This window comes from Arachis stenosperma, chromosome 7 (genome assembly GCF_014773155.1).
Source record: "Arachis stenosperma cultivar V10309 chromosome 7, arast.V10309.gnm1.PFL2, whole genome shotgun sequence".
In the NCBI taxonomy this organism is placed as follows: domain Eukaryota; kingdom Viridiplantae; phylum Streptophyta; class Magnoliopsida; order Fabales; family Fabaceae; genus Arachis; species Arachis stenosperma.
In genome coordinates this window covers 8673718-8696080 of record NC_080383.1, presented here as the reverse complement: position 1 = coordinate 8696080, position 22363 = coordinate 8673718, and the positions used below count along the sequence as shown (strand labels likewise).

General features: G+C 37.8%; 3 protein-coding genes across 3 annotated transcripts; 1 reads left to right on the top strand and 2 right to left on the bottom strand.

The window, feature by feature from the left end:
- Positions 1–136: 136 nt before the first annotated feature.
- On the bottom strand, positions 137–2205 carry LOC130941674 (transcription termination factor MTEF18, mitochondrial-like). The gene has a single exon (XM_057870239.1). It carries the CDS (start codon positions 2105–2107, stop codon positions 347–349), a length of 1761 nt encoding a protein of 586 aa, XP_057726222.1. The 5' UTR covers positions 2108–2205; the 3' UTR covers positions 137–346.
- A 598-nt stretch (positions 2206–2803) lies between these two features.
- Positions 2804–8425, top strand: LOC130940872 (centromere/kinetochore protein zw10 homolog). Its single transcript, XM_057869145.1, has 14 exons — positions 2804–3544; positions 3888–4025; positions 4182–4340; positions 4556–4717; positions 5043–5276; positions 5352–5501; positions 5892–5984; positions 6225–6320; positions 6606–6734; positions 6837–6914; positions 7071–7229; positions 7331–7475; positions 7581–7663; positions 8075–8425. Exons 1-14 carry the CDS (start codon positions 2972–2974, stop codon positions 8156–8158), a joined length of 2283 nt encoding a protein of 760 aa, XP_057725128.1. The 5' UTR covers positions 2804–2971; the 3' UTR covers positions 8159–8425.
- Positions 8426–8695: 270 nt separating this feature from the next.
- LOC130940873 (protein disulfide isomerase-like 2-3) lies at positions 8696–12890 on the bottom strand. The gene is made up of 9 exons (XM_057869147.1): positions 12642–12890; positions 11981–12139; positions 11262–11375; positions 10815–10975; positions 10585–10684; positions 10166–10342; positions 9932–10077; positions 9309–9455; positions 8696–9206 (listed from the first exon to the last, which is right to left on the bottom strand). The coding sequence occupies exons 1-9, from the start codon at positions 12777–12779 to the stop codon at positions 9032–9034; spliced, it is 1317 nt and encodes a 438-aa protein (XP_057725130.1). The 5' UTR covers positions 12780–12890; the 3' UTR covers positions 8696–9031.
- Between the last annotated feature and the right edge of the window lie 9473 nt (positions 12891–22363).

The window sequence follows — 22363 nt, the reverse complement described above, 5'->3', positions numbered from 1 at the left end:
GAATCTCAATATGTACTTTTAGGCACTGAATTTGCATATGGTGTGAGCAAAAAAACATATTAAAGATTGTACCCTTTTTGAATTTTATATAACTTGTTTTTTCCTTATATTCCTTTTTGATTTCATCACTTATGGTGGGTAGCAAACAGAAACCCTATTCATTTGAGAGGTATTTCCTATCTTTCAAACAGAAAAAATATCAAGGCATTTTAGGTTAATGGACTTTGCATTAACGTGGGATGCTTGTGCACCCGGCTTCCCTTTAGGTAAAAGGAGTTAGTAAGACTTGTATATATTAGTAAAAATTAACATGTTAAGGAAAATAATACAAAATAAGGAGCTGTTACTACTTGTTCTTGTTTTTCTTTGATAACCTCTTTATATTTTTCCAAATGGTTGGACCTTGAGGATGCACATTTACAAAATATTTTTCAAACCGTTTATCATTGGATGAAACTATGGTACTCAAGGTTAAGGAAGGATTCACTACTTTCCTCTCCTTCAACCATGCATACATTGAAAACCTCTGAGCAATCTTCTCCAAATCATAGCAAAAGTATGTTGGGAATGCCACAATGCTTTCTAAGGGATAGCCTAAGATGTTTGTGGCAAAATGAATCTTCTCTTTAATTACATCTTTCTTTTGGTTCAGAATCGTAGGAGCTCTTTTTATCATTCCAATCACACTGTTATAGTCCAAACCTGCTTCTACCAAACAATCAAACCTCTCCTGTAATAGATCACCTCTCCCTCGAAACACTTTTAATGCATTCGCCATCTCCTCGGAGTTCTCTGCATACCCCAGTTTCAGCAGGAAAGTGATCTTGTCCAAATGTCTGCGCGGATCATAAACTGATATCTGTTTGGGGCTCTTCTTTTTCGAACTTGAAGCCATACTTATAAGTTTCAGTGGATCGTCCTTTATGACTTGGAGTAATTCGGCTTTCTCAACTTTCAACTCCGAGATAACAGTTCTCGGACCTTTGAAGGAATGTGTGCTGAATAGATGCATGTAATTAGACAAAATTCGTGCAATTTCATCTGTTTCCATTCCAATAGCACACAAAATATCAATCACTCTCAACAAATTTTTTGCACACTTGTTTAATAGTATATGAGGATATTCCGTAAAATATGAATACATAACATTCACCTTAACACCTAACTTATGTGATCTAACCAAAAACAAGCGTAGCTTCTTACCAAAACCTTCCAATAACAATTTAGGATTTGCCTTGAACAAATTGTGCATTTGTTCCTCAGAATAACCAACTTCATCAAGAAGTTGAATAGCATCAAGCATTTTCTTCCAACTATATGTCCTTGAACAAGACATGTAACTCACAATCCAATCATCTTCAATCCCAATTCTCTTTAACCAATCAAGAACCACCACAAATTCACCATGATGATCACCAACCAAAATTGAAGGGCAACAAACACCAAGCTTGATGATAAATGATTTACTTAGCCCTAATTCTTCATACTCTCTAAATTTCTCCAACAAGAACCCCTTAGGGTACCCAAATACCTCTTTTGCTTCCTTATAAATCTCTCCAATCCTGTTCCTAGGTACACCATAGTTACACAGAACATGGAAATTATCAACCAAAGCAGAATCATCAGCTAAGAAAAACATGCCACTAGGTAGAAAATCTTGCAACTCAGAGGGGCTAATCCCTATGCTCTCAAAGAATGGTTCAAACTCGTTAATGGGATTGTACCTTAGAAACTTCCTCAATGAATGAGCAACACCATCAACATCAACATCAACATCATTTCCACCAACAAAAATATTTGCAATCAAAGATTTAACAAAGTTGGGGCAATTCTTACTGATATACTCAGCATCCAAGAAGCTGTAGCCACGTGTTGAATGCAAGTAATCCATAAGAACACGCTGAGCTTCAATTTTCACATGACGAGGCACGCGTTTAGACTCAACAGGAGAGAAGTTATTCAAAGTAGCGATATGGGTGGAGTTAAAAACTCGAAAGGTTCGAGCTTTGAAGGAAAAACGTAACCGGGTTTGTGGTTGAAATGGTGGTGGTGGTAGCTTAGGGTTTACGAAGAGAAAGGAGCGATTTTGACTGAGGTGAAGAATCATTTCGGTGAATGTGAGGAATGCCCAAAATTTATTTGAAGCATTGGAAACGGATTTAGCTGAAGAAGATTGAATTTTGCAGTTGAAACTTGAAAGCTGAAGTGGCCTATGGAGTATCGGGAAAGGGGAGTGAGGTTGTAACTGTAATTTAAATTTTGGAGGGAGGGTGTAACTGTAATTTAACATCCAAGGATTGGGTCCATATTTCAGATCATAGGATCCGATCCAAACAACCGGTTTAAGTGTTTGTTTAATAAAAAAAATAAATTACTTTATTAATTTTTATAATTTTATTAAATTTATAATTAAATTTTTATATTTTAAAAAATTTTAATTAAATTTTTATACCAATTTTAAATTTATAATTATGTGTTTAATATTTTTAAAAATATTTTAATATAATAAAATATGTCAAAAATTTAAGATATATTCGTTAGTATTGTAAGGTGGATAAAATGTTTATATAACATTTAATGTTAAAAATATTTAATTATAAATTTAAAATTAGTATAAAAATTTAATTAAAATTTTTTAAAATGTAAAAATTTAATTATAAATTTAAAAAATTATAAAGTTTAACAAAAGAATTTAATTAAATAAAAATCACAATTGAAGATCTGGATCCATTTGTGAACCGGGTCGGACACACACGAACAACGACGCACGTTCCAGTCCATGAAGTCCAAACTCAGTTTACCAGTCTCAACCCTCAACCATCACTCATCACTCGCGGAGCGCACGTTAGCTCTCACCCAAAACATCCCCAAACGAAGGCGCACGTTAACTATCACCACCGTACGCCTCCATTTTATCCAACTGCAGCTACCTGCACCCTCAATCCACCTCTCCCTCTCTCTCAACCGTCCGATGGACTCGATCTTCGACGCGATCAACGTCCGAGATCTCCTCTCGGCGCACGACCTCTCCGATCCAACAACGCCGCTCTCCGCACCGGATCTCCGCCTCCTCATCCAGCGACTAGAATCGCATTCCCTTCAGATCCGATCCAAGGTCCAATCCTACATCCTCTCCCACCGCGACAACTTCGAGTCACTCTTTTCTCTCGCCAATGACGCCGTTTCCCAGTCCCAGCTTCTCTCCGACGACCTCGCCGGAGTCCTCAAGCTCATCTCCGACCAGATGATCGATGCCGAGGTGCGCGAGGTTGTGGCGGAGATTAGGGAGAAGAGGGAGGAGCTGAGGGTGAAGAGGGAGCTGTTAGGGTTGGTGAGGACAATTCTTGCGGCGAATGAGATGTTGGAGAGTGTTAGGGAAGCGTTAAGGAATGGACGGTTTGGCTTCGCTGCTGAAGGGTTGAAGGAGCTGAAGGTGGCGCTTAGGGTTAGTGGAAATGTTGGTAATGGTAATGGTGGTGTTGAGGATGGAGAGCCATTGGTGTATGGATTTTTGCGGAAGGAATGGTTTCAGTGCTTTGATGAGGTATAAAAGAATTACCTTTAATGATTCGTTCATGTTGAATGTTTATTTTGACTGGTTAGAGATGCTGAGAATCTTTTAATTCATATGGAGATAGAGTGAAGTGAATGGATCAGTGTTGGTGCATGAAAATGTTAAAATGAACAGAGACGAACATTCATGGATGTTATGTGTTGCATTGTTTCATCATTATGTCTTTGCCCCGAGCAGAGACTAAGTACAGGTGTAATTAGGTTTACCCATATAATCAGTTCCTATTATTTCTGTGATAGTAATGACGTTTGGATAATTTGTGATTTTTATTTAGTTTGTGATTGTTTTAGAGGAATTCGGTTTGGGTTTGTAGATTCAAGAGGTCCTTTTGAAGTTAATGGAAAAGTCTGTGCGATTTGATGGGGACTTGAATCAAGTTGAAGTTAGATATCACTTACAAGTTGAGAATCTGACTGGGGTTCAGCTACAAACAGTTCTGGAGGCAATGGATGTAAGTTAATTTATCTCCTTTTATTTTTGTGTAAATTTCATTACTGCGGTCATGTAAATTTTAAATTTGAAAAGCTCAGGTTTATCTATTTAAATTTGATAAGCTCAGGTTTATCTATTTGTGCTATTGCTTCCTCTCACTTAAAGCAATTTGTAGGCAGTTGGTATTCTAGAGTATGGGCTTGCTAAAGTTGCTGATTTGATGATCAAGCATGTTATGAATCCATTTGTAAAACATGGGCAACCTCTTTCATTTATAGAGGAACTGAATCCTGAATTAGCTGTACTGAAGCTAGTTCCATCTCCAGATAATAAGGTGAATGTAATGTTCTGCACAGTATTGGTATCAACTTGATGATTTACCCATTTCATGATTATTGTCTTTTTGTGCGCATGTGCACCTGTGTGTGTGTTTGTGTTTTTTACTTTGTTTCTTTACGGAGGTGTGCTTTTGGTTTTATTCTAGACTCAATTGAAGAATTGTAAATTACACTGCTAGTTTGTTTCTAAATATATGATTTCCATTTTCAGCATGAAGATGTTGCTGGGGAGTTGCTTTATTCAGGGATTTTGCTGTTTATCAAATTCATTTACAGGAGCATTTGCTTCCAGAATGATTCTTGGATCCGGTGTTTTGGAAGGTCAACATGGCCAAGGATAGCAGAGCTGATAATATCCAGCTTTCTTTCAAAGGTTAGCCTGTAAGCTCTATTTATATGAATCCTGATTGAACCGAGACTGTATCCATGCATTGAAAGTTGAAACTATTCTAAGAGTTGTATACTAATTATTTTCAGTTGACAATTGGATTGAACCTAGTTATTACTTCATGATATGCAAGCTCAGAAGTAACTAATCCCAGTCAATGAAATATACTTGATGAATTGATCATATCCTTGGGCTATATTATGAACTAGGGCAATTATTTCATTGATAGTTTCACTTTCAGTTTCTAAGAACCATGGTGTAAGTGAGTATTTAACACTTGCAGATAGTCACTCTAGGTGTCTGGTTTCAGGTTGTACCAACAGATGCATCAAAACTTCCCGACTTTCAGAAAATCGTCAAATGTACAATTGAATTTGAATCTGCTTTAAAAGACCTTAAGTTCATCTCCGCATCAGATGACAATGATAGCAGACTGAGCAAGTTTGCTGATGATGTTGAGGTTCACTTTGCACACAAGAAAAAGACCGAGATCATGTCAAAGGCTAGAAATCTGCTCCTAGAGTGTGACTTTTCCATACCTCAAGTGAGTTTCCAGACTGGGCGAATTGTTCTGTTGCTATTTCAATCTTCTAGTTATTGATGGAGAGTATTGCTACAGGAGTATACAAGGAAGGGTTCTATTGGGAAGAATGATGGAGCTTCTATGCAATCATCCAGCCATGTGGTTGATTTGCTTTTCTTGTCAGAAAGGTGTTTAGTATCCAAAGCAGCCAAACAATTGATGGAGCTAGTTCATCAGACTCTGCAGGTATTCTAAAAAAGAATTGTATTTTCTTTTTTTCTCTTTTTTTTTTTTTTCCAAAAAGAATATTGCTGGAAGTACATTGTGTGACATGATGGAGAAAGGAAACTAAATTCCAATAACCAATTTTTCCCTGGTAGAATCCATGATGTTGGAAGATTTAAATAAGTAATTTTGTAGTACTGAACTTAGATTGTGAAGACTTTGAATGATTTGATTTGATAACATACCAGGAGATGGTGAAGTGCATGATTTGTTAATATATTCATCTTTCATGCAATTATTAGTATGATCATACTTTTAGTGTAAGGTTACTTAAATTGCATTCATGTAAATATTTTCAGTTAGTTGACCTACAATTAGTTTCACATTAATAAATGAATGATTAATTTTCAGGATGTTTGTCTGTCATCTACAAGAGTTGCATTGGAATTTTATCGTGCAGCTAGAGATGCTATACTCCTCTATGAGGTTGTTGTCCCTGTCAAGGTCAGTCCATGCTAGTTTTCTTCAATCAGTTACTTCATAGTGTGAATTTTATGAAAGACGAACAATTTTATGTCCAATGTCAAATGTTACTATATATATATATATATTGGCAGATATGCTTATTGTGGTTATGACGTTAGTGTCACTTCGGAGTTCTCAGTCGTCACTGTATTTGACTGTTCAATTTCATCTTTGTATGCTTTGGCCTCACAGTAATAAGTTCTATTTTGACTTGTGAAGCTAGAGAGGCAGCTAGATGGCATCAATCAAGTAGCTGTTCTGATGCATAATGACTGTCTTTATCTTTCACAAGAGATACTTGGTCTTGCATTTGAGGTAAACATACTTCAATAACTAAAGATGAAGTGAATTCATAACATTAACTAAAGATGAAGTAAATTCATAACATTTTTAATCAAAACGGATCTTTTTTTGTTCCTCCTGATTTCGTCTTCACATGGATTATTTTGATAGTAGATTGTAGCTTTTGCTTACATTACTGGCTCTGTTTTGTAAATCACATGAAATAGTTGATATGGATATGCAATGTATACCTTGTGTATTTTATATATTGGTTGGTTGTTTTTCCATGGCTCATTCATTTGGATGCTGTTGTCTCAGTATCGAACAGACTTTCCAAGCTCCTTGAAAGAGCATGCTGTCTTTGTTGATTTGGCTCCAAGGTTTCAGCTTTTGGCAGAAGGAATACTGCAGAGACAAGTTCATCGTGTTATTTACAACTTGAAGGAGGTACTGGCTCTGTTACAATCCCTGTTCATCTGTAGGGATATCTCATATCCATGAAGTTATGTTTTACTCACAGCCTTAAGCCTTTTACACATTGTTTTATAGGCCATAGATGGTGCTGATGGATTTCAAAATACCCATCAGATGAAAGAATTTGAGTCAGCTAAATTCAGCATAGAGCAGGTAAATTTTCTTGCCAGTATAATGTGTGGATGATATCATTTATTAACCTATAGGTTTTTCATTTTTCCTGCTTTTCTTCCATTCCTTATTCTTGCAAGCTACAAGCTGATTTCCTCTAATTTTCATAAATGACATGAAGTTGGGTGTCTTGTTTAGGTTGTGTTCATCCTGGAGAAAGTGCGTATCATATGGGAGCCACTCTTGCTTCCTTCAACTTACCGGAAAAGCATGAGTACAGTCATAGAGTCGGTTTTCTCAAGAATTGCAAGAGATATACTCCTCTTAGATGACATGGCAGCAGATGAGACTTTACAGGTAGAGTCTATACTCTATTCCTTGAATTTATGAAGTAATGCTTGTAATTGTGCCATTGATGTTTCGGAAGTTGGTCTAATAACTTCCACTCACATTTCCAGCTACAAAGACTAATCCAGTTAATGCTGGAAAGCCTATCACCTTTATTCAACTCCCTGGCCACCATGGATCAGAAATCGCACGAGTTCTCTGGAGAATCTCTTGATAACCTTATACCATCTTTAAGTAAAATCCGCAAACTATCAGGCATGTTCCGTCATATATGTAATTATTTGATTAGAAGTTATGTTTGATTATCTATCACTAGCTCATCTCTTCAAAACTAATTTCTTCATCTTTCATGTGCATCAGAATTGTTAGATATGCCTTTAAAATCCATTACAGCATCTTGGGAGAATAAAGAACTGATCTCTTGTGGCTTTACGATAACTGAGGTATAATGATCAATGGCTTCATCACTTGCGACTATAAATTTTATTCCCTTTCTTGGATGCTTTGAAACTTCTGCCATGATCATAATTTCATACAGAACTTTCCAACGGTTAATCATCTGAGTTTTTTGTAATTTTATAACTAAATATAACTTTTGAAATTTCTAAATATAGACTGGATGAAGTTTTCAATCTTAAAATAAAATTCCCAAACAACTATTTTTTTTTATCCAGTGCTTCACCATAAAAATAGAAAGAAAAAGAAAAGAAAGGGAATAACTATTGTCGTTTCTTTTACAGTCTTAGTCATTGTTATAGAACTAAAAATATTGGAACCATGTTTGATATAAGCTTCTTAATTTGTTGTTGCACCTTGTTATGTTACTTACATTTTTGTTGGTAATCTCTTTGTAGGTGGAAGATTTCATCAAAGCCATATTTACAGACTCACCTTTAAGAAGAGATTGTTTATGGAAGATACACAATGCTAACTTTTAGAATTCATCCTGATTCCCACAAAATTCAGAACCAAATAGAAACAATAATAGACAGGATTAAAAGATTAGAATTCCAGAGATGCTCCCTCCAAATTTCAAGACTGGAGAGTGCATTAGAATTAGGAAGCACAAGGCACTTGGTTGTGTAGGTTTTTGCATGTAATGTTTATAGATGTAGGTACATAAACTTTCATGGTTGAAATTTTGGAGATAGCGAATTCTAGTGTATAACCAGTTTCAATATCTATATCAAAAGGGTTTGGCATTAGCGTTTGGTTTTATTTTATGTTGCAATTACTTTATTTTATTAAATCAATGCAGATGGCTTGATAACAGTTAACTGACTTAGCTTATTTATCTTTTACATAAGGTAATAAAATATAAGTAAATTATACCACCCTTTAATAATATGTAGTAATTTAAGTTATGCAACATATTTATTATTCTTATTCTTATATTCTATAGAATATTATACTAATTCTTTCCTCTTAATATGAATGATATGACAAAGCAAGATATGTGTGTTTGATATGACTAATTTTTACTAAAATCAGAGTATAATTTTATCTAAAAATAACAGAGGTTAACCTTGGCACTGTTTATATTACCAAAACACAAGATTTTCTCAATATGTTCCATTGAATATCAGATTTTATGCTCCTCAAAAGATCACCAATTGGTCTTTGGATTGGAACATGAAAAAGAACAGTCAGCACAACATCATGACAACAATCTATATTCCTTCAAGGTAGTCTCCTCTCTAATCATCATGGAAACAATGACCCTGGTACACTAACATTGCCTCCAAGGCTCTAACTTCAAAATCGGTTGACTTGGAACCTCAAATTCTGTATGAATTCCCTTCTTGATTTCATCACAGTTCATCCTTGTTTGAGGAATCTTCCCCCATGAGCTCTTCAAGTGAAAATTCATCCTCCTCCATTATCTCTCCATCTTTCCCATCCCATGGTTCTGTTTTTACAATGGTTGGGGTGCCTCCGAGTGGCAAATTGCCTTTGCCGCCTCGGCCGGCTTCTTTCACGAATTCACTGGAGACAAAAAGAAACCCACGAATATTTAAATACTTTTTCATTTCATTAGAAGGAGTTCTTAGTGTTTGTTATTTTAGGCTAAAATTAGAAGAAACTTACACAATGTGCTCATGCTCATAAGCGCTCTTGAGAGGAGCATATACAGCTTTCTTGAGGTTGAGGGCCACCAAGGCTGGATAACCATAGCCGCCAACGCCGACATGCTTCTCAAGATCCGGCTGCTTACCAGCAGCTGCCCACACATAGCTGTTGAAAACACAAATTCAAAGAGGAAAAAAATCAATAAATATTAACTATAATATAATACTATGAAATTGTCTGATTCATAGACTTTGGTTGTTATTCAGATGTTTGCATTTGTAAGAATTTAAAGTTGGTGGATAGTTAAGTCAAACACTTCCATTGATGTGACACTACATGACTGAAAGTATGTAAAATTACACTGCCAATACATAAAAATTTAAAATGACACTGACATGAAGATATCCGTGAAGATGATAAATGATAACTGTTAGATGATTTGACATGTTTGACTAAACTGTTTAACATAATATGTCAATATTTTAATTATCATCTTCACATGAGTAGCCACCAAAAATTAAATCCATATTATAGCTTTTAAGCATGGATGGAATTAACAAACAATTTTGACATGAAAAGATTTCTCACAAGGTGCAATTAACGGATGGATGAAAAGCAAAAGCCAACCCTTCTTTACTTACCTGTAGGGGCTCCTTTTGAATTTTTCCGCAACTGATAATAGCTGTTGAATGTATCTGTTTCTTCCCTCTGCCTTGGAATCCAAGATGTCAGGAAGGAAGGCGACAAAACAGATTGCGGCAGAACCACATTTCTCTTCCATAACATCCTATATAAACAAGGCTTATGGTACATCATTGATCTCATTCAAACTAAAAATCCCAAAATCAAGTAAAGATGGAAAGGAAACCACTTACTGGACCATGTAGCTCCGTCACTTCTGGGGGAGCAACATTTGTTTCTAGCTGCTCTAGTGCAAACGATTCGATGGCTGCAGCAGTTCTTGCACCCTCATAAGGGGCTGGACTATCTTTATCAGCACCAAATACCAAGATAGTTGGGAACCCTTGAACTTTGAACCTGCTCATTAGGGACTGAGAACAACCACCACATCAGAACAATAGAAATTTAAGAGGAAAATACAAATCTTTTCCTCTGATCAATGATGAATTTAAGAGTCACTAGTTCTTACTCCCGTCCGTTCCATAATATATATCAATTGTAATTTGGTGTCTTCATAATTTATACATTTGAGTTATGAATGTACTGAATTTCCATATTGAAAGATATTTTGGAATTCAGGGTGTATTATTAGTTACGTATTGTGTATTCTTACCTTCTCGGCATCACAGTCAACATGACCCAAGTTAACCTTCCCCTTGAGGTTATTGGCCGCCTTCTTCCACTCAGGAGCCAATCTTTTGCAGTGGCCACACCTTTAAGAGAGAAATGACAATAGATTTTATGAGAACTACGGATAAAAAGGTATAAATACCTCAGGTTCGGCGAGGTTATATATAATGATATCTATCTATGGAATATTTTTAAAGCATAGGCAACGCTTACCAAGGTGCAAAAAACTCCACAATCCAAAGTTCTTTACTTTTGATAACCAATTCGTCGAAGTTGCCGGAGTTCAATTCTACTGAAGCGTTGGTTTCTTCTTTCTTTTCACTTGATCCTCCTGTTGACTTTCCATCCAACCGATCTTTCAAAAGTTGCTTTACCTGAACATAAAGAAATTATTTATAGGGGCAGTTTGGCAACTCTGAGAACTAGTTTGAATTTTGAAAGTGTTTAAGGAAAACTAGTTTAAATAGTCTCTTAGTCTGCTTAAAGTTTTTCTCAACCTGTTCCTATAATGAGATATTGTTAGATATATTCCATAGAAATAGGGTTTATCGAACACACAAGCTATCTATCTAGTCTGCCCAAAGTCCAATATGACATAAATGGTAATTTTTTTTCTTTTGCCAAAAATACGAGAACAACCAAGAAGAGATTCCAACAAACCTGTTTAAGTGCAAACTCTGCGATTGGTTTGACATCTCTTGCTCCTTGGTAATCGACTGGAGGCTTTCCAGGTGCAAACACTTTTATGGTTGGAAATCCTTTAATCCCATATTCCTAAAAGTGATTTGAAATAGCACAAGACACAAATTTAATTTCTTTGAACTGTCAACAAAAACTTATCATTAGAAATGAAGAAAATATCCAAAAAATGACATCCTAACCCCATAAGATTTCCAATTGCGAACAATCAGATGTTATGCAAAAGAAAGGAAGAGGATAATAAAGAATCTCCAAGGGCATACTCACTTATTTCATCAAGAAAATTCACAAAAGAACAATGCAACCAGATATTTTTTTTTTAAACTTTACATACAAAGAGTAGTGTTAAACCATAGGAAGTAAAACTTTAAAATTTAAAACATTTTCATTCTTGTGCACTAGGTTCTTCGATCAAATATGCAAAATGGCAAGTGCTGAGCCTGAGAGGTCTAGTTAATCACATTTTAAATAATACAAAGACATTGATGATGTATAAAAAGGCACTCATTAACATACATAGTGTAGGAATTGTAAAACATGCATTATAGCAAGTTCATATGCCAGAAAAAAACTTACTGCAAGAAATGAACAACAAAGGAGTCATATCTTATTTATTAAAAAGATGTTATCATTTCATCAAACCTAAAATGGAAGTTATGGAGAAATGAACAATGAGTAACCTGAGCGAGAGATTGGTGAGCATCAGCATCAAGTGCTGCCACAGTAGCTACACCCTTTAACACATTAGCTGCCTTCTCCCATGTAGGAGTTAGAGCTTGACAATGGCCACACCAAGGAGCAAAGAATTCAACTAGGACAACTCCATTTGAATTAAGAACCTGCAAATATTCAAATAGTAACCATAAATTCTAATGATTAACTGGATAAATAAAAGGTAACTCATAACAATATCAATGACATATTAAAAACACAATATTTCATCCACCTAAGGCGAAACTGGCATACATTCTGATGAAGAAACTTAACAACATTGTGATACAACAATGGAACAACTCCCAATGAGTTTTCAGCTACCAAATTGAAATCCCAACAATATTTGCTTGCAAGAAAAAATCATCAATCCAACTAACATTATAAAGATTTTGTATGCCAAAATTAAATTCATTTTACTACTACATTCACTAATGGGAAAAATAAAATAATAAATTAAATAAAATACTAAAGGAAGAGAAAAGAAGGGGGGGATTCATAAAGCCCAGATGATTTTCAACTAAAAAGATGCAAAATTTGAAGTTTCAAAGCAATACCCATTTGGAAAAACAGTGGGATCAAGGGCTTAAAGGGTTCAAATATTGAACTTTGGAAGAAATTTGAATTCACCTTGGACTTGAAGTTTGATGGATTGAGCTGAACCACAGGTGATGATGACCCATAGAGTGCATCAGCAAAAGGGCATGATTGGAAGATTAAAATCAGCGCAGAAACGACAACAAATACGAAAGATTGAAACTTTGTCATTCTCTGTTTATGTTTTCGATCACTCTCTTCGGAACTGAATCAGCGCAGCGAAGAAGAAAACCAACGACAGTAATAAAACGCCTTCGTTCCTGAGGGACTCTGCGTGTGCCAACGTGTCTCGTCCAATCGTAAATTGCCACGTCATCATCTCATGTCAATGAGTAATTTTGATTAGGATATTGAGTTTGATTGGCATAGAGTACGAGAAGAGTTTTAAGTGTATATATTAATTGAAATCAACTATTAAAATAATTGGAACAGTGATATTCTTAATACGTTTGAAATTTTTTCTGTATTAAAAGAAGAGTAATGTTAGGGGCAGCAATATTTTTGATTGATAGTTATCAATTAGCTAAATCCACATACTTTCAATACTTGCATTTGCATCAGTTATTTATGTGTCTTTTTTATTTTATGTTATAATGATTTTGATATTCATGTTAATCACAATAATATTTTTTAAAAGGACATGTTACTAATGAAACATCTTTTAAATAGAAAACAAGGAGTGTTATTTATCATTCAATAGTGTATTTCAAACATTTTTTATCAGAGATTAATTTAATAATTTTTCAAGTAATTGTGTTATTTTAAATTGAAAAAATACAGATTTAATCATGTCAGAAGTCCAAATAAAAGATATTGCACTTGCAAAAATTGAGGATTTGCTCCAATCAAATGGCAGGTCATTGAAAGAATATTGTGGAATGCCATATCCTTCAGAAAATTTGGTGTCCAACTTAAAAGACAGAATTATAATGGAAGAGTTGAACTTTGACGTTAATGCTCTTGCGAATGAACTAGGTGGGTATTTAGAAAGGCTAACTAATGAGCAAAAATTTGCATACGATCAAATAATTGGTGCTGTTAGCGGTAATATGGGTGGACTTTTCTTCTTATACGGTCAAGGTGGTTGTGGAAAAACGTTCTTATGGTCAACTATATCATGCTCAATTAGGTCTAAAGGAGGTATCGTTTTAAATGTTGCTTCGAGTGGGATTGCTGCACTTTTGCTGCCTAATGGAAGAACTGCACATTCAAGGTTTAAAATTCCTTTGGCCATAAATGAGGATTCTTTGTGTAGCATTAAACAAGGAAGTCCTCTTGCAAGGTTAATATCCAAGGCCAAATTAATCATATGGGATGAAGCTCCAATGATAAGTAAGTATTGTTACGAAGCTTTAGACAAATGCCTCAGAGACATCTTAAGGTGCTCAGATTCGTATAATGCTCATTTGCCATTTGGAGGTAAAGTTGTTGTTCTCGGAGAAAATTTTAGACAAATTTTACCTGTGATTCCTAGAGGCTCAAGGCAAGATATAATTCAGTCTTCTATTAATTCTTCATATTTGTGGCATAACTGTAAGGTTTTGAAGCTTACAAAAAACATGAGATTGTCACTAGATGAAAACAACAACATACAAGAACACAGAAATTTTGTAGAATGGCTACTCAAAATTGGTGATGGTTTGGCTGGTGATACAACAGATGGTGAATCGATCGTTCATATACCATCTGACATTTTGATTAAGAACTCTGAGACAGCTTTGGATGACCTCATTGATTTCGTGTATTCAGATATGTTATCCAATTTATCCGTTGAAAATTATTTCAAGGATAGAGCAATTCTTGCACCAACTTTGGATTGTGTCAGTGATGTCAACAACAAGATGACTGCAGGATTACCTGGACATGAAAGAGTCTACTTAAGTTCAGACTCTGTGTGTGCTGAAGAGGGAAATATGGAATTTGAGTTAGATGCTTTCTCGCCGGAGATTCTAAATGGAATAAATTGTTCAGGTCTACCACCACACAAGTTGGTTCTAAAGGTTGGCGCTCCTGTTATGTTGCTGCGGAATATAGACCAAACTAATGGTTTGTGCAATGGAACAAGGATGCAAGTTAGAAGAATGGGAAATCATGTGATAGAATGCAAGACTTTAACTGGTAACAAAGCTGGAAGTATTGTTCTTATCCCAAGACTGAATCTGATTCCAAATAATGAAACATTGCCGGTCAGGTTTCAAAGAAGACAATTCCCAATTATTATATCATTTGCAATGACAATAAATAAGTCTCAGGGACAAACTCTATCGAAAATTGGAATTTACCTTCTAAGGCCAGTTTTCACCCATGGTCAATTGTATGTTGCGTTATCAAGGGTAACGAGTAAAGATGGTCTGCGAGTGCTGTTGCAATATCATGGACACTTGGAAGATAACTGCACGATGAATGTGGTATATAGAGAAGTTTTTGAGAGCCTATAATAAAAAGGTAATAACAAAATGTCTTACTAAATCTATTTATTTATTAAACTTTATTACTATCACTTAAAAAAATTTAGAAATTCTAGGAACTAATAGATGAATTTTTATTGTACATTAATAGTTTGAGAATATTAAAATTATCCTAAAAATTCGTATAATTTTATTCTCTTGACAAACAATTTTATAATTACGTTAATCATATAATTTTATATACAAACATTGATACAATGTTGTTTCATGTATATATTTTGCAGGTATCAAAAGATAGCATTGAATTGTTATTCATTAGGTTTAAACTATTTATTGTTTATTACAAAACTTTCTGCATTAGGATTCCCTATTAATTTATTCTTCATTTTGAGCTGATTTTGATATTTTCTTACTTCACAGTAAACTAACATATAAAATTTTGTTGGTAGATTTAAGTATTACTAGATTATTTATGGTCATATTGAGTATATATGCCTGATTTATTAAAAAAAGTAGATTAAATAACTATTTTATAGTTAATACAATTAACACTATATTAAAAAAAGAAAAACAATGCATACAAGTTATTTTTTTATTAACTAAATTATTATAATTAAAATGAAATTTAACATAACAACTTAAAATTATAATTTCAATCTTATCACGTGCATGGCACGGGTGATTAAACTTGTATTAATTGAAATCAACTATTAAAATAATTGGAACAGCGATATTCTTAGTACGTTTGAAATTTTTCCTATATTAAAAGAAGAGTAATGTTAGGGGCAGCAATATTTTTGATTGATAGTTATCAATTAGCTATCAATGATGATTTGATAGTGTGAGATTAGTGTGAGATTTCATCTAATGATTCACATTTCTTTACTTGTTACATGTTGGCCAAAATACAATAAAATTACTGGCCCCTAAACTTTTTCTTAAAAGAAAGTTTTATCGAAAATTGCTAAATAATTATTGTTTATGATGCTTGGTTAAATTATTTTAAAAATAAGTACTTATATTTACTAACATCACATAAGAAAATTTTAATTTGCGTATTCTTTCAACATTAAAAAATATATATAGATTATGAAAAGTTATTAACATTAGTTTTAAGTATTTAATTCAATTATTCAGCATCTCATAAGCTATATGAATATTAAACACTCAAATTGGTCTTAATTAATTTCAGATAGAATATTTTTGTTTTCAATTAATTTTTATTATTTTAAAGTCCTGATAATTACTTATGTTAAACATATTGATTTTTTTTGTAATTTTTAATAAAATTTTTAATATGTATATTAGATAAATAATTTTTTAATTTTTTTTTATAATTTTTATCAATTAAATTCTAAAAATTATCACTATTGAAAATTACTTTTTCTCTTTTAGTTACTCATCCAAACACACTCTTGGAGTACTCACTACACAAAGTGAACTCAGCAAATTTATGCAAGTTGAGACACATTCTTAATTTACTTGGCATGATATGTTAGCTGGTGAATTTCTCGTTCACTACAACTCTATTGTCACTAATCCTTGTTTTAATTTGAATTTTGTTTCTTATAAATTTAATCTGAAAAAAAATTTTAAATAATTTTTGACAATTACTTCGAAAGACAATGAGGTATTTAACAAAAAAAAATCTTTTTCTCTTTGTATCAACGAAATAAGTATACATGACATGTTAAACTGTTGATTTATCTATTAAAAGCTAATTAAAATTAACAAATGCTTTTTTGTTAGAAATCTAGTTGTCTTTTAAAGATAATTGTCAAGGCCATTTAGTTTTTTTAAATATTTTTTGTTATCTTTTTCAAATACATTAGTTAAATTTATTATGTAAAACTAAAAAATATTAGTAGATTTTAAATTATTTTTACTTATAAAAATTAAACGAAAAATATATTAGTGATTAATGTATTACATAAATATGTTCGGAAGAGATCATTAAAAGAATCTCAAAAAATTAAATATCGAAAAGAATATTTTTTTTGTCGGGGCCTCGAAGTGATTTGAGGCTGGGATAGATTCACCCTTTTAATCCTCATCTTTCTGCATTTTTGGCTAGACCCTTCGGAGGTGCCGGGATCATCCTGGAAAGCCCGGTTGGAGTTGTATACGAACAGTCGGTCAGATTCGAGTTTCCCATCTCGAACAATCAGGCAGAATATGAAGCCCTTATAGGAGGCTTAACCCTAGCAGCAGAAGTCGGTGCAAGAAGACTAGAAATATGCAGTGATTCCCAAGTCGTCACCTCCCAAGTAAACGGCAGCTACCAAGCCAAAGACCCTTTGCTACAGAAGTACTTGGAAAAGGTCAGAAGCTTGAGCCAAAAGTTCGAAGAGGTCACGGTCCACCACGTCCCTAGAGAAAGGAACACACGGGCAGACCTCCTATCAAAGTTAGCTAGCACAAAGCCGGGAGAAGGGAATCGGTCTCTCATCCAAGGCATGACGAGAGAACCAGCAATCACACTGCACGTGACAAGCCTAGGCTCTTCATGGCTAGACCCCATCACCGACTTCCTAGAACACGGCAAACTCCCCAGTGATGAAAAGGACGCGGCAAAATTGAGAAGGGAAGCGGCCAAATACGCCGTCATCCAAGGACAGTTGTTCAGGAAAGGGCTCAACCAACCCCTACTGAAGTGCCTACACCCCGATCAAACGGACTACGTCCTAAGGGAAGTCCATGAGGGCTGTTGTGGGCACCACATCGGAGGCAAGGCCCTAGCGAGGAAACTAATCCGAGCCGGATACTATTGGCCGTCGATGATGGCAGACTCCAAAGAGTTCGTCAAAAAATGCGTAAAGTGCCAACAGAACGCCAACTTTGCAAGGGCGCCGGCCTCCGAGTTAAGCTTGCTGACGACTTCTCGACCATTCTCTCAATGGGGAGTCGACCTCTTAGGGCCTTTCCCAGTCGGCCCGGGGCAAGTCAAATACCTCATTGTCGCAATTGACTACTACACCAAATGGATAGAAGCCGAACCGCTAGCTAGCATATCCTCGTCTAATTGCAGGAAGTTCATGTGGAGGCAGGTGATAACTCGATTCGGGATACCGGAAGTCGTCATCTCGGACAACGGCACGCAATTTACTGACAGGAAGTTCACGGAATTCCTCAACGGCCTGGGCATAAAGCAAAGGTTCTCCTCGGTAGAACACCCTCAGACGAACGGACAAGTGGAGTCCGCCAACAAGGTTATCCTGTCAGGGCTAAAAAAGAGGTTGGACAACAAAAAGGGTGCTTGGGCCGACGAGCTAGCATCGGTCCTCTGGTCTTACCGAACAACCGAGCAATCCTCCACCAAGGAAACTCCTTTCCGACTAACGTACGGGGTGGATGCAGTAATACCCGTAGAGATCGGTGAACCGAGTCCGCGGTTGCTTTTGAAAGGAGTGGAGGAAACCGTAGAAAAGGACCTGATAGATGAAGCTCGGGAAATGGCCCATTTGACAGAAACGGCGCTAAAACAAAGAATGGCTCTACGCTACAACACCAAAGTGCTCAAGAGGGAATTCGAGCCAAACGACCTCGTCTTGAGGCGAAATGATATCGGTCTGCCGACCCCCGGAGAGGGCAAGCTAGCGACAAACTGGGAAGGCCCCTACAGAGTCAAAAAGGTGATGGGAAAAGGAGCCTTTAAGTTAGAAAGGCTTGATGGCAAGGAAGTCCCGAGGACATGGAACGCGGACAACCTTAGAAGATTCTACTCCTAGAGGACGGAACGACATGCCGGCTAATCTAGCTAAGTAGTTAATTTGCCATTTGAACTTTATAGTAACTTTCTAGTCCTTTATGTGGTTACCGAATAAGATATACTTGTGCAAATCCTCCACCCTATTTTATCTCCACTTTTCAGATAAACCATCTCGTCATGACTAACGACGACGTGCAGCCCGGGACTGATCACCCCGGGAGATCATCAACTACCGTTGTAATAAATAACTACACGAAAGGCCACGGGCCGCCGGTATAAACGGCTACAAACCAAAAACGGTTAATAGGAACAATAACACGATCAGACGAATAAACGACAACTATAGACCAAAACGGTTAGAAACGATAATGCAATCAGACGAATAAGAAAAGGTTTTATCGCGACAACACGAGCAAGCGACCAAAAAGGTCACTGTTCACAAGCCAAAATAAAAACGGCTAAAATCAAATTGTTCATAAGCCAAAACGGCTAAAATCAAGATTGTTCACAAGCCAAAACAAAACGGCTAAACAAGAACTTTAAAACAAAGGATTCATTTCTTGGGAACATCGACAACTTGGCCATCCTTAATGACTTTGCGAACGCCGATTGCCGATGTGTCGAATTCGGGAGCAATGACTTTGACCTGAGCCTTAAGAGCCTCTTCGGTCGCCAGAATCGCACCCTTCCCCTGTTTGACGACGTCTTTATACTTCGCCTTCCATGTTGCCAGTTCGGCCTCCGCGGCCTGCTTCTCTTTCTCGACTTCGGCCACACGCTTCTGCGCCGCGCCGACCTGCTTCTCCAAAGCCATTTCGCGCTCGACCAAACGTTCAACCGTCGCGTCTGACTCTTTCTATTTTTTCTCAGCAGTTGTGGCCTTCTGTTCGGCGGCAGTAGCTTTCTGCTCGGCAGCGGTGGCTTTCTTCTCGGCAGCGTCCAGTTTTTCCGAAGATTGAGTCAATTGCTCCCGAAGGGTTTCAACTTCACTTTTTAGCTCGTTATTAGCCCTCCCGGCAGAATCCAACCTCCTACGGAGAGACTCCATCCCGGACAGTTCGAACTCGGCCTTCCGAGCTATGACTGCGCCGCGCAGGAGAGTGCGATACATCCACCTCGCCTGCCCGGCAAGGGATGACTCGTGGAAATACTCCTCGGTACCGGGGATCAGCTGGGAGTCTATGAAGTTCCCGGCGTCAAAATTCCTTTCCATGACAGTAAGGACGCCCTCAGGGCTAGACGACGTCGTGGAGGCCTTCCTTTTTCTCTTCAGCTTGGGGACCTCTTCCACCTCTTCATCATCATCCGGATTAGGCACGGAACCCCCAGTTCCAATCACCTCGCGAAAAGGGGAGGCAAGGACTGCTTTGCCGCCTTCAACCGCGGCACCCTGAACCGAGGTGCCAATCTTGTCGGTAGCGGCCCTCTGCTCGGGAGCACCCTTGTCCTCCGGAGGAGCAGCAGGCCCCTCAGGGGCGGGTTGCTCGTCACCCTCCTCGTCATCACCATCGCCTAGAAAGGTTTGAAACAAGTCGGGAAGACCCGTCACCGACGCAGACATATCCACTGCAGGAAAGCAAAGAAGGTCGGTTAATCGCCACATAGTATCAATAAAAGGAAAAAAGGTAAAGGGCAAAGTAAAAAGCTTCTCACAAATATAATTACGACCGGACTCCCGGTCACCCATGAGGAGGTGGGGATTTACTTGGTTCTTCCCGAAAACTGCCATCAACACCTCGGCAATCTGCCTATCCACCGCCGACATGCCTCTATAGGTTACCTTAATAAAAGTATTGGACCCTACCCCGAAACTCTAATAAGTCGGGATGAGCCGTACCCCCTCCAAAGACAACCAAAAGGGAAGACGACCTTTGACAGGGCGGACCTTAAAATATTTGTCCTTAAACCCATGGTAAGAATCTTCAAACAAACCGAAAATCTTCCGACCCTGGGCAGACCAGAAGGACATGAACCCTTTTTTGTGTTTCCCCTCCTTGGAAGGGTTTGTGAGGGTGAAGAAGAAGAGGAAAACATCCACGGACACCGGCAGTTCGAGATATTCACAGACCATCTCGAAACAGCGGATCGAGGCCCAACTGTTCGGATGCAACTGCGACGGTGACACGGAAATTCGATTTAAAAGCGCCATTTGAAAGGCTAAAAACGGAATACGAACTCCGACTTGAGTGAACATGGCTTTGTAGAACCAAATCCAGTCGGCGACCTGGCGGGGTTGGAAGTTGATTTCGTACAATCGCTCGTGAGGAGCCGGGACGAAAACGTCGTAATTGGCCTCCTCATCAGTCTCACCACACAAGTACCCGGCTTGTCGGAACTCGGTGAGCTCCTCCTCGCCCATTTGATTAGGCGAATCCTTCACGTCGGAAACGACCCAAGCATATGGATCGTACGCCGCGGGGTTAACGGAAGCCCGGGAAACCGTGCGAGCCATACCTACATGGGGGACCATCCAGTCAGTCTAAGAGATCGGTTGCTTAGGCCGAATACAGACGCTACCCCCACGACTCCCCGACCAAGGCCAAACGAGACTAAAGCACGAAAAGAACAATAAAAAACCTACCCTGGAATGGTACTTCCCCCCTAACACATCTAGTCGCAATCAAAAGGCTACGCAACAACAGCAAAAGACCAAACAACAACGCGCAGAAATAATGCATAAAAGGGAGATTGATTCGAAAGTTACCTAAATTGATGGGAAGAAGATGAAGTTGCAAGTCTGGGAAAATGCAGGAAGGATGAACAAAGACGCCACAGCAACACTCTGAGATCTTATGTCAAATAAGAAGAAGGAGAGGAATGGGAAGTGTGGAAAAATGCAGAAACACAAAACCGAACAGTTTAAAAACTGCTTCCCCAGAAGCGCGAAACACCTGGGGGCAGAATAGTCTTTTCAGCAAGGGTTTTTCACCCCATTATGAGCATTTAACGCTCGGCACGGGGAACGATGCGACGAAACGGTTGCTGGCGCAACCAAAGGACACGCACGCAGAGGGCACGTCCTTATCACGAACGGCCGACCAGACGACCCCAAGTGAGAGACAAGACAACACGCCATTGATAGCCTCCACGACTACCATTGGCGCGTGGGGGCACTGTTACGGCCTGGCCCAAAGACCCGACGGGTCGACCCTGGCCCGAGCTCCACCCGACCCGACTCCTCGCCTTTCAAACGACCCGGACACGTGTCCTGTACGACCCACACGCGGCTGCAGGACAATGTCCTGGGGAATACGGGCCTGTCCTCGCAAGGGGCCCACGACTGACATGTATATAAGGGGAAGATTGGCTCTTCCCCCGAGGTACGTCATATCCTTTCACCTCATTATTCTGCCCGCCTGCACATTGCTGACTTGAGCGTCGGAGTGTCTTTGCAGGTGGCACCCCCCTCATCGTCTCTCCAAGATAAGTGCTCGGCTACTCGACAACCCGCAAACAGTGCGACCAAAGCTAAGGCGTCCTCACTCCCACATTTGCTTACCCGATCTGTCCGGAACCCGACAACCGAACAGCTAGGTTGGTGATCAATTATTTCCACCATTCACACATAAAGCCATGAGAAGTTACAAATTTAAGATCTAATGGAAAGGGTACTCATAATTCACATGCAATTTGGGTGG